Source organism: Mercenaria mercenaria, chromosome 16, assembly GCF_021730395.1.
Source record: "Mercenaria mercenaria strain notata chromosome 16, MADL_Memer_1, whole genome shotgun sequence".
Taxonomy (NCBI): domain Eukaryota; kingdom Metazoa; phylum Mollusca; class Bivalvia; order Venerida; family Veneridae; genus Mercenaria; species Mercenaria mercenaria.
Window position 1 is genome coordinate 20375841 of NC_069376.1, and position 15185 is coordinate 20391025.

Here is a 15185-nt window from a genome sequence, read left to right on the forward strand (position 1 = left end):
ATCCCTAAAAGAATAAAATCGATCGTTGCTTTACTTTAAATTTCATTAGCTGTCAACAATATTAGAAAACAAACTAAAATGTATGAGTTTGTAATCGACTTCAACACGTAAGAAACGTTTAACTTATGTAAATGTGCACTGTGAATTTTGAACTACATGAATAACAACACAATTGAACTCGAGCTCTATGTACACAGGTGACAATGGCCACGTTTCAAGTATAGGAAAAAAACTACTATATTTGATCAGATTTAATGAATAATAAAAAAGTGAATATCAAGATACTTGTTTGCAAATTGCAGAATAAAATATTTGCCATAAATGTATATGGCTTGGGTGTTATTGAGTGTAAAATATTCCTGTTTTGAAGACAGGTATATTGCATTTCTAAAATCAAAATTATCGAAACTTATAGACCGTTTTACAGAGAGCTATTTCCTTAGCAACGGGAGACGATTTTCGCGCATGCGCACTCTACGTAGAGCAAAAAGACATGACTGCACAATATAAATTACGTTAGAGTTATATTGCATTTCAATCCTTCTCCAACCCGCCAGTGAGTGCACGTCTCGAGAAGGCACAGGACATTGACAGAACTAGGTCATTGGCATTTTTCTGTCAATGTCCTGACTGAAGCTGGCGGTAGTGGCCCTACAAAGGACTGTTTGTGACAAGGAGCTATGTACTTGGCTGACGGCTTGCTGTTCAGACGGCCTGCAGAATACAGACGGCATGCAGAGAAGCCCCCGAGCTGCTCAAACTCCACGCTCAACGTCGGGGGGGGGGTGGGGGAGGTCGAGCGGGGAGAGGCACAACACCCACAGCGGAGGAGCGTCGGCGGATTCCAGTGACAACGGCGGCTTGCAGCACTTACCGCCCTTTTAAGGGCACGTCTCTTTACGGGTCTCTGTCGTGTAGGTCTCATTGGCCGTGACAGTGATCCACCTTTGGCTTCAAAATTATTTTTCTTTGGCATAATTATACTCTACAGAAATTGCGTAGAGGTAAATTTTCACCACTTTGGCTTAAAAAATCATCTTTAACAGCATGCCTGGTGACATGCTGGGGGTCTGTACTCTTACATAGCTTAATGCTATATTGTATCTGAAAGGGCGGATGGACCCTTATTAAACTTAAACACTGACTGACTGACTGACTGATTGCATTTCAATGTATTCGATCAATAATGAGTTTGCTTTATAGTAAATATCAACCGCAAGACAAAGGACAATATATGTAGATCTTTGGATTAATAAACTATTTTTCAGCAATTTTGATCTCGATAAATTTAGGTTAAGAAAAATATAAAAAAATATTGATTTTTCCATCAATTAATAAAGTAATAATAAAGTGTATGTGTTATTTCCTAGCATGATCTCACAGAACTTACCACCTGTCGCAATTAGTTTACATGATACTTGTAATATAATTAAAAGTCAAAGTTGAAGATAAAATGTCCAATTAACAAAGTTCAGCCTTTGATTTTATATCAAATTATACTCAAATGAGGATCAATTCATACCGTATTCAAAAAATAAATAAATAAATAAATAAATAACCATCTTAAAATTGTTATTTTTTTATTTCTGTTGATTCTTTGAGTTTGAAAGTTTTTATTTGACAATATCAAAATGGTTCGGATGGTGAATGCAGCGGTCAGATTTGATAGAGGGGGGAAGGTGGGTAGTGGGGAGAGGTGTTCTACACTTGTATTCTTTATCTGTTGTTAAACGATGTTCTATTCTTTGCGGATATCACCCTACCTATTGTCACCCTACTAGGATGTACATTAAAAGGGAATAACTTCAGAAATAAGAAGTAATGTAAGCGACAGAGTTACCGCCCGTTTGGATCATTCTTACTCTCTGAAATTGTATTTAATGTAATTGTTTGATAGTACTCAATTTTATAAAATAAATAATAAATAATTTCAGAAAATAAATAATTAAGCTACCTGCAAAATATAATGCCTACTTGGATGGCGTGAAGATGAAAGTTAGTACCTGTATTATATCATCTAATAAGCAATATTCAAGTTGATATATAATAGATAAGTGAATGACATGCATGGCTGTAGTGCTCGGTTTATAACTCTTATGAGAATGTCCGTTTACATGGTTCATTTCTCTATACTAGTATTAAATGAGTTTTTTTATTTAATAAATAAGTGATAAAATAAATAAAATAAAATAAAATAAAAATGAGTAAATAAATAAATAAATAAATAAAATTCAGTTTCCAATATAGACAAATTTCCTTTTTCCGACAATGACAACATTATAGTTTACCTACAATAATAAGGTTAATTTAACTACGGTCTTACGTATAAACAAACTATGTTAAACCTATCAATTTACTCGTCGTCGTCTTGATCCACTAAGCATGTGACATAAGCTTTTGTTCCGCTTTTATTATTTATTAAAATATAGATGACCCTAAATTTTTGATCTTTTAAAACTAAAAAGGTTTCAGCATTGTAAAAAATAGACATAGATTTTGTACATTGTATATAGGATGATGTGAAAATCACTTAAATTTCTTTTCTTTTGGTAAGTTTTTTTTTTCTCATATATATTTCATTGTGTTTGCTATATACATACCCGACACTCGCGTTATCCATTTTCGTAAGAATTTAATCGGTCATATATAATAATCCGGGGGTGGAAGTGGGGGTGGGGGAGCAATTATAAGTTTGAAAAAAATTTCTATCATAAGTGTAAACTCAGAAATATTCTTAAACGTCACATGCAAATAAAAAATGTAATATCGAATATTTTCACGAATGGCATAACGGCGAGTGACAACAAAAGTTCTGGTGTTTTGTGGTGAAGGTTAAGTTGATCTTACAGCAACTCAGACTGCAACTACAACTTAAATCACTATTTTAGTTTGCCGAATGTCTAATGTCGTGCCAGCTCGACATTCAAACTTAGCAAATGTCGAACGCCGTGCCAGTTCGGCATTAGAATCCAACATCGGATCTTAACGAATGTTGTGCTAGCTCGACACTTTCGATCTCAGCTTGGCATTTGATATTCGTTAATATTGTATCTTGAGCATGGAGACAATTTCGCGCATCTTACAGTAAAAACCTAAATTCTTTTAAAATATATAAATGTTGGTGCGGACTTTGTGCAGACGTTGAAGCATGATTTGGCGCTTAGTCCTTTCAAACACAGTCCTTTTTCTTTGCAATGGTCTGAACGCGGGAAATCACTACAAGATACTGGACTAAGCGTGCTATGAATTGATACAAGAAAAACGTGACATTTCGTGTTAAGTCGAGGGGAAACACTCTTAAACTTATTTCATCTGACCAAAACTGACCGGCAAATGTTTAGCATACTTGTTCTATACGGTATGTTTAGATTAAGAAGCAGACAGACAACACACAGCCAATGACTCTAACAGTATACAGACAACGCACAGCCAATGACTCCAACAGTAGACAGACAACACACAGCCAATGACTCTAACAGTATACAGACAACGCACAGCCAATGACTCCAACAGTAGACAGACAACACACAGCCAATGACTCCAACAGTAGACAGACAACAGGCAGCCAATGACTCCAACAGTAGACAGACAACGCACAGCCAATGACTCCAACAGTAGACAGACAACAGACAGCCAATGACTCTAACAGTATACAGACAACGCACAGCCAATGACTCCAACAGTAGACAGACAACGCACAGCTAATTACTCCAACAGAAGACAGACAACGCATAGCCAATGACTCCAACAGTAGACAGGCAACACACAGCCAATTACTCCAACAGTAGACAGACAACGTACAGTCAATGACTCCAGCAGTAGACAGACAACACCCAGCCAATGACTCTAACAGTATACAGACAACACACAGCCAATGACTCCAACAGTAGACGGACAACAGGCAGCCAATGACTCCAACAGTATACAGACAACGCACAGCTAATTACTCCAACAGAAGACAGACAACGCACAGCCAATGACTCAAACAGTAGACAGACAACACACAGCCAATTACTCCAAAAGTAGACAGACAACATACAGCCAATGACTCCAACAGTAGACAGACAACACACAGCCAATGACTCCAACAGTAATCAGACAACACACAGCCAATGACTCTAACAGTAGACGGACAACACACAGCCAATGACTCTAACAGTAGACCGATAACACACAGCCAATGACACCAACAGTGGACAGACAACACGCGGTTAAATAACTCCAACAGTAGACAGACAACGCACAGCCAATGACTTCAACAGTAGACAGACAACACACAGCCAATGACTCTAACAGTAGACAGACAACACACAGCCAATGACTCTAACGGTAGACAGACAGCACACAGCCAATGACCCCAACAGTGGACAAATAACACGCAGTCAATATCTCCAACAGTAGACAGACAACGCACAGCCAATGACTCCAACAGTAGACAGACAACACACAGCCAATGACTCCAACAGTAGACAGCCAACCCACAGCCAATGAATGACTCCAACAGTAGACAGACAACGCACAATCGATGACTCCAACAGTAGCAAGTTGAAATGACTTGCCCAGTTGTTCTTAAACACATGCAAATGTGTTTAAAAAGAAACAGTCTAATAATAAGAAATTGCCAGCTCGACATTATTATTCATTAAATTCACAGATTAATATACCTACATTCGCTTTATACCATGTTTTTGACATGTCGTATGTACCATATCAACTCCTGTTGGTACGACCATTTTGTCACTTAATAAGTAGCACTTGGTGGTGTTACACAAGTATGCAAGTCTTTTGATAACGTTTGTCATGGTGAAGAGACAAATATATACATGCATACACTTCACGCAAATGAACATTGGACAAGTTTTCAGGTTCAGTCTGAAAAAAATTGTTCATTTTGTCTATGAAATAAGAGACCTCAAATTTGTTCAGTTTGGAAGGATTGCTGTATTTAGGGGTTCCGGTTTAGAGGGGTTTCCCTGTATGTCTTTGTCTATTTTTTTATAATCTATGCTCTTACACGAAATCGTGTGTAGTTCCATACCATTAGAGTGGAAAACAAATTTTGTATTTTTCACTGTGAGGACACAATATATAATTCACTGTAATATTACAATAATCCAATGAAAAACATGTCATATAAGTATATCCTCTTTTTCTTTCAGAAAAAGACAAAGTTGCAGTCCAGTGTTCTACTACGTGTAATAGTAATATGAACTAAATCTCGTGGAGAAAATACTTGTTCATCATTTTTATTTTCCATTTCAAGTTGATGCGAAAAAGGACTATAATGGGACAAGTACAAAGTATTGAAAAGAGGAGCGACAAAAAATGTTTGCTGCGAAGTGATTTGGACTATTGTGGAATATTTGGTTGCATTGTGTTACCATCAGGAAATGTAATTATCACCGATTTCTATAACCGTAAAGTTAAAACCGTGAACGTTGATACAGGTGAAGTCATATGTTCTTTTATGTTAACGTCAGGTCCGTCCGACGTGGCATCCATCGGAGAGACGAAAGTTGCTGTTACACTTACTGACGAAAGAAAGCTTCAATTATTGCACGTGACGGAGTTCGATACATACATATCTCTTGACTACCGTATCAAGGTTGACGGCCATTGCATGGGAATCGATTATGATAATGATACATTTGTCGTCTCCTTCGTGAATCCACCCCAAGTCCAGCTTATTCACAAGGACGGTATTGTGCTGAAAACGATAGTAACGGATCCAAGTGGATATTTTATATTCCGGCGTCCGCAGAGCGTTTGTTTCTCAAGAGATAGGAACCATTTTTATTGCTGTGATTCGGAAAATTATGAAGTAATGAAGATAAGAAGGGGCGACGGTCAAGTTGTTGCAAGAAATAGAGAAATACGTCAGCCAACCGGAGTGATTGAGTTGCCAGATGACAACATCTTAGTGGTGGGAGGCGATACTAACGCCGTGCATGTTCTCCCGCCAGATTGCAAGGTTCAGACTACTGTTCTGTCTGCAAAAGACGGCATCGGACGTCCCCGAGCTCTCTGTCTCCGTCAAAAAGGAAACAGACTGTTTGATTTGATTATAAGTAACCAAAATGGGTCGATCCTAAGTCAGTACCGTGTGTTATTTCATTCTCGCAGGGGATTATTCGACATTACAAAATATATGTGACTAGATAGCGGCAATAAAAACAATCAAGAAAATTGAAGAAGAAACAAACAAGTCTGAGATTATTTTAAAATCTCTTTTTGAAAGCAATAACACTTTGGGCACAATGACAACATTCTTCTTTTCTTTCCTGGTTAATGATATGATATTATAGGAGAGCTATCCATTAAGACAATAATATTTAATAGGTCCATGTATAATTGACAATTTAGCAAATTTACTAACGATATACTTGATATTTTGCCAGTATCTTTTAAATTGCGAATAGTGATCTCTTCTTTGGCCTTCTTTCAAGTCTCATTATGCCTTTGTTTATAATGTGGCTGTCACATTTCTTGTCATGAACATAAATTATGTCTATTTCTTGTTTAACCCTATCTTGACCTATTGCTTTCTCATGTATTTGCCAAAGGTTTGAATATTCATTAATATAGTAGGAAATAATATTGAATCGATTGTATATAATTACCCCCCTTTGTTACTTATACTACATAAGTTCATGTGGAACATTTAAAGTAATGATTTACTAACTATGTAAATAAGAATAACATATTTTTGGATAGCTGCTTTATTTCTTTTGTGCATAAATTTAAATGCCTTATTAGGCAAGTCATTCTATCAAAAATATAGGCCCTACCTTAAACAAATTCCAACAGAAACTTTCTTCATTTCCTTACAATCTTTAGACATTGTAGTATTGTAGAAAAAAAGTCCTCAAAAAAAATCCTGTCGGAAACTCAGAAAATGCATCATGTTTAATGGCATCCTTTATTCCTTGAACGATTCTCATAAATTCTTAGTTGTACTGTCAAAATAATAAGCATGCAAGAAAAACAAACATTTTTGTGTGATTTATTATTTTTATATAATACTTATGCTATTCTGATATTTCTATAACATATTTTTCAACAAGAAATACATTTATCTCCAGGAAATTTTATACCAGTGGGGTCAAAATACCCCACCCACTTGCATTTACATTGCAACTCAAAGAGCACCAAATAATTTGCCCAGTAAAACTAGCACATCAGTAACAGTTCCAGGTTGCTGTATAAAAGACTAAACAAAAAGTATGCATGTGTACTTAAATAGATAACAAATCACTATAAGATGAACCACATCATAGCAAAATGGGCCATATGATATGATATTTCCTTAACAATGGGAAGTGTTAAAAATAGTTATTTTCGCATCATCTTTATCATGTTACAATAGCAACCGGTGTTCAAAAAACATTATTGTAATCATAAAGGAAACCCCTTAGTATATTCACTGTTCTTTACTATGCGCTTTTAAATGTATTATGCATAGTGTATCATTGTGACGAAAACACAAGAGCAGCCCAACAATCTAACCTGCTTAGCCTGTATTATAGAATAATTAGATAAAATATGTATAAAATTTCATATCTGAACATTCCATTGTCAAAAAAATATATTAATACGTACATATGTATTAACTTTTATGAATTATATATAAATTACAATGCATTTAAATATAATGATGCTGCTTGTCATATCAGGCTCACGTAGGAGTATGTCGGAATATTATCCACGTTCAATTCAATCTCAAAGTTAAAATATTTCTAGATCTACATTTAGTTCTCGTTTTCTTTTGATTACAACAGTTGGCAAATAACGTTCACTTAAGTAAATACAACTGTATCAGCTAATAATTTTCGAACAGTTAAGCGTACTTAAACACCACCAACATGCTCGAATTCTTCACTGCCAACCTTCATACTGTTTGAACAACAGATGCCTCTACATCCTCCACATCCTACAGAACAGGAAAGTCCATGTTTCCTGCAAGAACATCTTTTTGTATCACAATTGATTTTACAATTACATTTAATGATGTTAAGCAACCTTTCTGGTGCAGCGGACAAATGTGTTTTTAAATGGAACAAGTTTATCACCGGTTGAACACCAGCCCCATTCCAGAGGGTTTATTGTATTGCCAATCCACGTTTGAACTTGATGGTACACTCTATAGCTATGGTACTTCGCGGCTGCTTCTGTCGGGGGTAATGTCTGTACCTGAACTACACATGTGCTTGTAGCTGCTTTAGTTATAAATTTTCTGTACCTTAAACTGTTCAGTGGTGTTTCAATTAATCCATTATACAAACACTTAAATGAATTTTCTCCAGCTTTCGCTACCTGTTCATGGGATGAACCATTATTTACAAAAACATGTGCCTGTTGTCTAAAATAAGCATCTGTTGCTATCTTCTTAAACACCGCACCTTTACCAATGCCATATATTCGTGATGTTGTATCACACCCGCTGAAAGCATGAACAAATGGTAATAATCTGCACGTTTCTGAACCTAATGCACATTTTGTCTCTTTTATATCCCATATTCTCTTCTTTTTCATACAATTCTTCGAGTCGGATGTGAAGTACAAGCTGTTGTCTGATTCGTTTGCATGATAAAGAAGTAAAACGAGTAGATCGGTGTCCTCACCAACAACAATAGTTGGAAAATCTTTCGCTAATTTTACTCCTGTTTCAGCTATCAGAACATCAGCATCACCACCAGCGTTTAAAACACAAATTTCCCGGTCTTGCATATGCTTTGTTAGAAGATTGATAAATCTTTGTTTGTTTTCTTTGTTTGACAAAACTGACTCCTTTTTTGTTTTAAATGGTGTTTTCCCATCAAATTTTACTTCTGTTCCAACGACCCCCCTTGTTCTTCGCTCATGAGTTACGTCTTTTGTTGACGGACCGTTGCAGTAGCCATCAAACACTACATGTGCTTTACCATAGCTCCTCTCGACGTAATCTGTATATCTTGAACAAATTGAATCAAACGATGATCCACATGACCAAGGAATTCTTTGAATTAACGAGCCACCATCTAAGACATAATGAACATTTTCATCTGATATAATGTCTGTACCACATTTGCTATGGTCCCATATAGCCTTGGCCAATAATGGTTTTTGTGGTTCGCGCAAAAGTCCAGCAGAATCAAACAGAGATGATGGGTTGCCACAAAGTTCATACTGGAAAATATCTTCCTTCTCATCTAATGTTATGTCAGCAACAGCAATAAGACGTTGGAATAGAAGTTGTGAATCAACATGTATTTCCGCTCCATCAACTTTCACACTGTTCTTTTTTCCTAACGTTACAGCTTCATTCTTCCTTTTAAATGTATACTCGATAACTTTTTGATCTGTCATCCCCTTTACAATACCCTCACCAACTTCTTTTGCTGTATCCGCATTTACATTTTTATCTGCAATAACTCCTGTTTCAATGTTTCTTAACTCTACTTCTTCTGCGAATGGATTTCTTTCTTTTAAAAAGTCTATAAATGTATTTCTGTCCAGTTCGTCTCTTTTAATTCTTGATTCTGTACTTTCCTTATACTGCTCACTTGTTATTAATCTATGCTCTGTAAATTCCTGCATTGCATTATTAATCTCAGCCATTGCAGGGACAGAAAGTAACCAGTGTGCTCTTTGTGCTTCTGTCATCCCTCTTCTTCTAGTTAGACCACCGACCGACTTAACACTTCGCATTAAGACCTGCTCTATCGCCAAATCCGTTGAAAGACCTCCCCAGTAGCGATCGCTCCTGCGTACAACATGAAACCCATTGCAAAATGCGTTATGAAGCTGTGGGTTGCTATCAGGAAGACTTATCATCTGTTGGAGATACAGATAAGCTGATTTCAGGTACAAGTTGTGACCGGCTGCTGCAAAGAATGGCAGCATTTTCTGCATGGATTTCAGATGTAGACACCAGTTTCCAGTTCACTCTGCTTTGATAAATGATTTTAGTATATCTATCATTTCCATATATTGCAGCCAAAGCCTTGCAGTTTTATATTTCAAAAAGTCCAACTTCATTTGTTCATAGCTTTCCATCAATTCAAGTATTGTTTTGTTATTTTGCAGAGATTCCGGGGCTCGTCTCTTATTCAATATATCATGAAGGATGTCTTCTACTTTAGGAATGTCACTGTGTTCTGTGCTTTTTTCTTTGTTAATGTCACTTTGTCCCCTTTCTTCTACCTTGCGAATGTCATTTTGTTCTGTGTGTTCCACTTCGTGGATGTCACATTGTTCTGTGTCTTCTTCTTTGAGAATGTCACTTCCAGTTTCTGGTTCAATGTTATCATTTGTATCGTCTTTAGTTTGGATAGAATTGTTGTTACTATCCGAAGATTGATCTTTCTGTGCCAGCATCTTTTCAAGCAGCAGAACATTTAATGCGTCATCTACAAGAAAATGTCCTCTGATTGCCTGTTTATAGCTTTACCATCAAGCATATGTCCAACTGTATTTTCAGCATAAGCAGTCGCAAGAAGTTCTTTCAGGCCAGTATTTTCCATTATTCTGCCAATGCACCCTAAAAAGCTCATCTCGGTATGAAATCCACCCAACCGTACCACGACTGATTTAATCTTGCTTTCACTTGGTTCATTTTCTATAATATTGAGTGCCTTCCAGTACAGAGGCTGATCGAAGGTAAGAACCGGGGTTGTATTCGATTGGTTAGATTGTGATACTACAGAGTGCAGCGTTGAAAAGATACAAGACAGGTCACTTGCACTCATATCAATCATAGGCATGAACACCAAGGATGACTCTCCGGGATACTTTCCATGATGTACCATCTGCATAAATCCGGACCAACCTGATGACTGTACTCCCAACGGTCGTGCAATTTTAATCAGGAAGTCAAGTTCTCTCAGTGGTTCTTCAATGTCTGCTAAATCAATTAAATGTTTAAATATCATCTCTTCCATTTTGTTACTCTTTTGTTTGTAGAAATGAATGTCAATTTTTGCAATATCAGTTACTTCTTCATTTGCTACATGTACACGTGGGATAATTTGATTCGTTTTAAGTCTAGGAGTAACAGCTGCAATTATGCCCATCCCATGAAATGTGTTCAGTCCATCCAATGTACAAATGTTATGATCGACATTGTCGGCTATGTATTGCACAAATTCATTATTAGTTGTGTGAATAGTTGTTCCCTGTGTAACTGCAGCACAAGATTCATATTTCAGAACTTCTTGATAAGAGGAACAGAAACCAAGACTATGTAAAGATTCAAGTAGCATTTTAGAACCAACTAGATGATGGACTTGCACACCTAAACCTATCTGTAGTGGTGCGATAACACTCCTTGGGCAGGCAGCTTGCACAATTGCTTGACCTATAGATGCAATCTTCTTTTCTCCTTGTTTGTTATCAATTATCTTATTTAGGAATATTTGGAGACTTTCAGGGACATACTTAACGTTAGATTCAAGTGACATAATTTCGGATGCTGTTGGATAAATTTCTTTTGAATACTCGCCAGACTTTATATCACTGAAAATAAGTTTTGCTGCTGTTAGTATGATAGCTTTCTGTTCTGATTCACTATCTTGTTTGCCATTTCTATTATAAAAAGAATGTAAAATGGAATGAGCTGTACTTTTAAATGTTACAACGTCATGTTTCCCATTCAGTTCTGATATAATGATAGCATCCCCAAAATGTTCAATCATTCTTTTTTTCATATAAACTGTACCATATGCTTCATCATCCCCACACAGCTCTGACATAATTTTCACAAGATCTGACAGTGTTACCTGATCATGTTCATGATTTTCAAAATACTTCATGGTATCAAAGAATGCGTCTTCTATTTCTTTTTTAGTTGGTCTACCTTTTTTTCTTGTTTGAGAATTAACAGGAGATTTATATGGCGTAGGAATTTGATAACCTGTCCTAAAATTAACCCTACAAACTTGATGATATCGAGCTTCAGCAGCTGGAAGGTCGTGTACAAATTCAAGCCTACAAAGTACATCATTTCCCCATTCATCATTTCTCTGTTTACACACATTTTTTATTGTTTGCTGAAATTCTAGAGTTCTAACTGGGAAAACGTCATAACCTCTATTATTTTCATTTTGTTTTGCGTCAGTACCACAAAAGATACATTTACTTTCAATATCAAATGCTGTTTCACCAGATTTCCGTGTCTTTACACTAGAGCTTAAATCAGACTTTTCTTTTGATGTTCTAAGCTGGTTTGGGTGACAGTAGACCCTCCTACACTCAAGATGTACTATCTGGCCCGGAGAAACACATAGCAGATCACCTGAAAGAAAACGTATGATTTAGTACATACCTGATTTGACAAGTACTTCAATAATCTACAGTCTAATACTACCAGTGTTCACTAGGATCAAAGTATGGATTATATTTTAGTTATGCATGAATTATAAATTGACATAATCAAATTATGCATTATTCGATGCATGCTTTTAATTACATATATAAGGTAAAAAAAAATTTAAGTTGATAATAAATAATTGTTCATGTATAAAACAGGACATAACTGGCTTCATTGTTCTTCCATGTCCTCTGAGAACTGAAATCTTTCAACGCAGAATAATTAGAAAAATATAAAATTGTGTACCTTTCTTCTTGCTAACTGTCACTAAACTCATGCACCCCTTTGTACCAAGCTTGGCAGTAGGACCTTCATCTTTTACTTTACAAATAACACAGGCTTGCTGCTCAGTGCTGGAAAACAATATGGAGAGTTCTTTAATATATCACAGCGTACTTCGTTAATACTTTATGACAAAAACAAATTCGAGACATCTAGTGTACATATCGCATTGATGTGAATAGACTTCCGTTGCAATAGTTACCTGGTTTGAAATAAAAACGAAATCATTATTCATTTTTTCAAAACTAAACTAAGTTTCATGAATGCCGTTCAGATATAACTTATAAAATTTCAAAATCATCATGGTCTTACTTCATGCTCATCGCCAGAAAAAGCAGTAAGCAGCAGTAATCAAAGATAATGTACATCTGTTTCAACAGCTTCTCTTTAACAGTGTTTCAAATAGTCGTGCTACGCATTCCATATTTCCTGAAATGAACAATAAATAAATAAAATAAATTTACTTTTTTTCGTTTTAAATAGAAATAAATGGGTTGACTATGTTACAATTCACTACAATTTAAACTTTACAATGAATCATAATATCTTTTCTTAATCAATTTAACGAAAAACAAATATTATTTCGAATAATAATAATATATATTCGTTACTTTCAGTCAAAAATACACGCAATAGCCTATTTGCAGAGTTTTTCCATTTTTCAATTTATGACCCAAAAACGCTTCCGTAGATTTATTTTTTGGTTATAGCAGAGCTACCGGCGCCGCGAAGCGGCGCCGACAGCGTCGCATTACGGTTAGACGTATGAACAAGAAAACGAATAGAGAGATCTAACTGTGTATACTATCGAGTTGAAAATTCGTGGTACTTTTTGGAATCGGTGTTGTTCGGATTTTTCCATGTGCACTATGCACATAGTAATTAATCAGTAAAGACGTCAGTAGACGCTTACTGTTTACGGTTGACAAAAGCGTCTCGCTTACTGCTTTGAATATTGAATAAAAAATGTAAATGCGCGTTTGATAATAAAAAAATAGTGCTAAATACATTTTCTACGAAGAAAAAAGAAATAAAATACAATACTTTCATTTTGAAACCGCTTTCGTCACGCTGCCATTACCGAACATTCTAATATATTCTTATGTTTGTCATGACGATGTCATAACTCCACAGTGGTGTAGTGGTTAGCGAGTTCGCGTTGAAAACCAGAGGTCGTGAGAACGAACCTCACCTGGTTCAGATTTTTTTTCTATTCCTTTTTTTATTTCATTTTTTTTGTATTATTATGAGTTTTGAAAATATTGTATAACTAAAGTCATTCATGTGAAATTTAACAAGTGTTTAGTTTTGATGTCAGGTTCCAACAGCTTTAGGATCAAAATATACAGGCATTGAACTGTGAGAAGCAAATAATGCTCTTCTCCCCGTTCGCATATATTTCATTAGTGCTAAAAGGTTAACCATAAAAAAACCCATAGAAATGTTAACTTAGAACTTCAGTAAATAAACACTGTTTTTCTCTATGTAAAATTCTGATCATTAATTTTTAAAAATTGCTAGTCTTTTGGGTTTAAAACAAGCTTTGTACAGTAATGTAAATGATTGTAATTTTCCCATACCAGGCGTCTATTATAGCTGTATTTTTGACTGAAAGTTGGACACAATCATTCTTCCTTTCAGAAAGAACCAAAATTTGACAATAATGACATTTAAAAGAATTACAATAGTCATTTCCAGTATTACGTAAATTCTAATTTTTAATAACTTTGGAATTGAAACATTAACTTTTTACATTAAGTCCTCATTGCCAAACATTCACGAGCAAAGATACAGAATTCCTTTGGCTATTGGACTAATGAGATTCTGTTAGGTTTGAAGCTTTTCAATTTGAAGGGGTTATCATTTGTGACTGGTTTCCAGTATGATAATAATTTATGTAAAATTTTTGATGCAGTGCGTTTTAATAAGAATAACAGAAGTTATTCAAATACCTGTTTTTCTCTTTATCTTGGTGCAGATTTTAATCTATACAGTATCGAACTTTCTTTTAATTATATACAGAATACCTTTCGAGTATTTCACATGTCAAGAATTAAATTTGATGCAGTCGAAAACATGCATTCAGAAATCATGAATTATCATTAATACTTATAATTTTAATAGATCTAATAGAACATAAACTTCCTAAACGAATCCATAATTCCAGACAATTCCAACACCACTCCTTTATTTTTTAAGGGGCACTGTGATTTTTCAAGGGAGCTCTGCCATTTAGGTAGCACCTAATTTCATATTATTCCTTATAGGCAACGTGTTTTTCTATTATTTTTTTTCATAAATACCTGTTTTTTTCATTACGATTATAGATATAAATACGTGTGTTTACTGTACTAAAGCTTATGTGGCCAATACTGGACATAATAAAGTGTATTAGCCTCTAGTAAACAAATCGCGAAAACATAAAACATTAAAAGACCTTGCTTATTTTCGCCTCTTTTAAAAAGTCGTAGTGGCGTAAATGTTGTATTTATTGTTGCAAATAAACGTATATTTACCAATCCTGTGAAATATATTCGTCTTGGTGGTTAAATAAACG

The 15185-nt window shown here is 35.4% G+C and overlaps 2 protein-coding genes across 3 annotated transcripts; one reads left to right on the forward strand and one right to left on the reverse strand.

The window, feature by feature from the left end:
- The first annotated feature begins 2423 nt into the window (after positions 1–2423).
- Positions 2424–6711, forward strand: LOC123540920 (uncharacterized). Of its 2 annotated transcripts, none has more exons than XM_045326249.2 (2): positions 2424–2549; positions 5160–6711. In XM_045326249.2, the coding sequence occupies exon 2, from the start codon at positions 5267–5269 to the stop codon at positions 6152–6154; it is 888 nt and encodes a 295-aa protein (XP_045182184.2). In that variant the 5' UTR covers positions 2424–2549; positions 5160–5266; the 3' UTR covers positions 6155–6711. The 2 variants fall into 2 exon arrangements, with proteins under 2 accessions (XP_045182184.2, XP_045182185.2); XM_045326250.2 differs by having other exon boundaries at positions 2453–2549; positions 5264–6711.
- Positions 6712–10388: 3677 nt separating this feature from the next.
- Positions 10389–13050, reverse strand: LOC128549261 (uncharacterized). The gene is made up of 3 exons (XM_053525802.1): positions 12941–13050; positions 12593–12699; positions 10389–12271 (listed from the first exon to the last, which is right to left on the reverse strand). The coding sequence occupies exons 1-3, from the start codon at positions 12994–12996 to the stop codon at positions 10389–10391; spliced, it is 2046 nt and encodes a 681-aa protein (XP_053381777.1). The 5' UTR covers positions 12997–13050.
- Between the last annotated feature and the right edge of the window lie 2135 nt (positions 13051–15185).

Bases quoted from the DNA above. Each gene is read 5' to 3' on its own strand.
- LOC128549261 (XM_053525802.1), bottom strand. From the start codon at position 12,996: ATGTACATTATCTTTGATTACTGCTGCTTACTGCTTTTTCTGGCGATG. The intron at 12,700-12,940 runs GTAAGACCATGA...ATTGTTTTCCAG, and splicing joins TTTCTGGCGATGAGCATGAA to CACTGAGCAGCAAGCCTGTG. The intron at 12,272-12,592 runs GTACACAATTTT...GTTTTCTTTCAG, and splicing joins GACAGTTAGCAAGAAGAAAG to GTGATCTGCTATGTGTTTCT.
- LOC123540920 (XM_045326249.2), top strand. From the start codon at position 5,267: ATGCGAAAAAGGACTATAATGGGACAAGTACAAAGTATTGAAAAGAGG.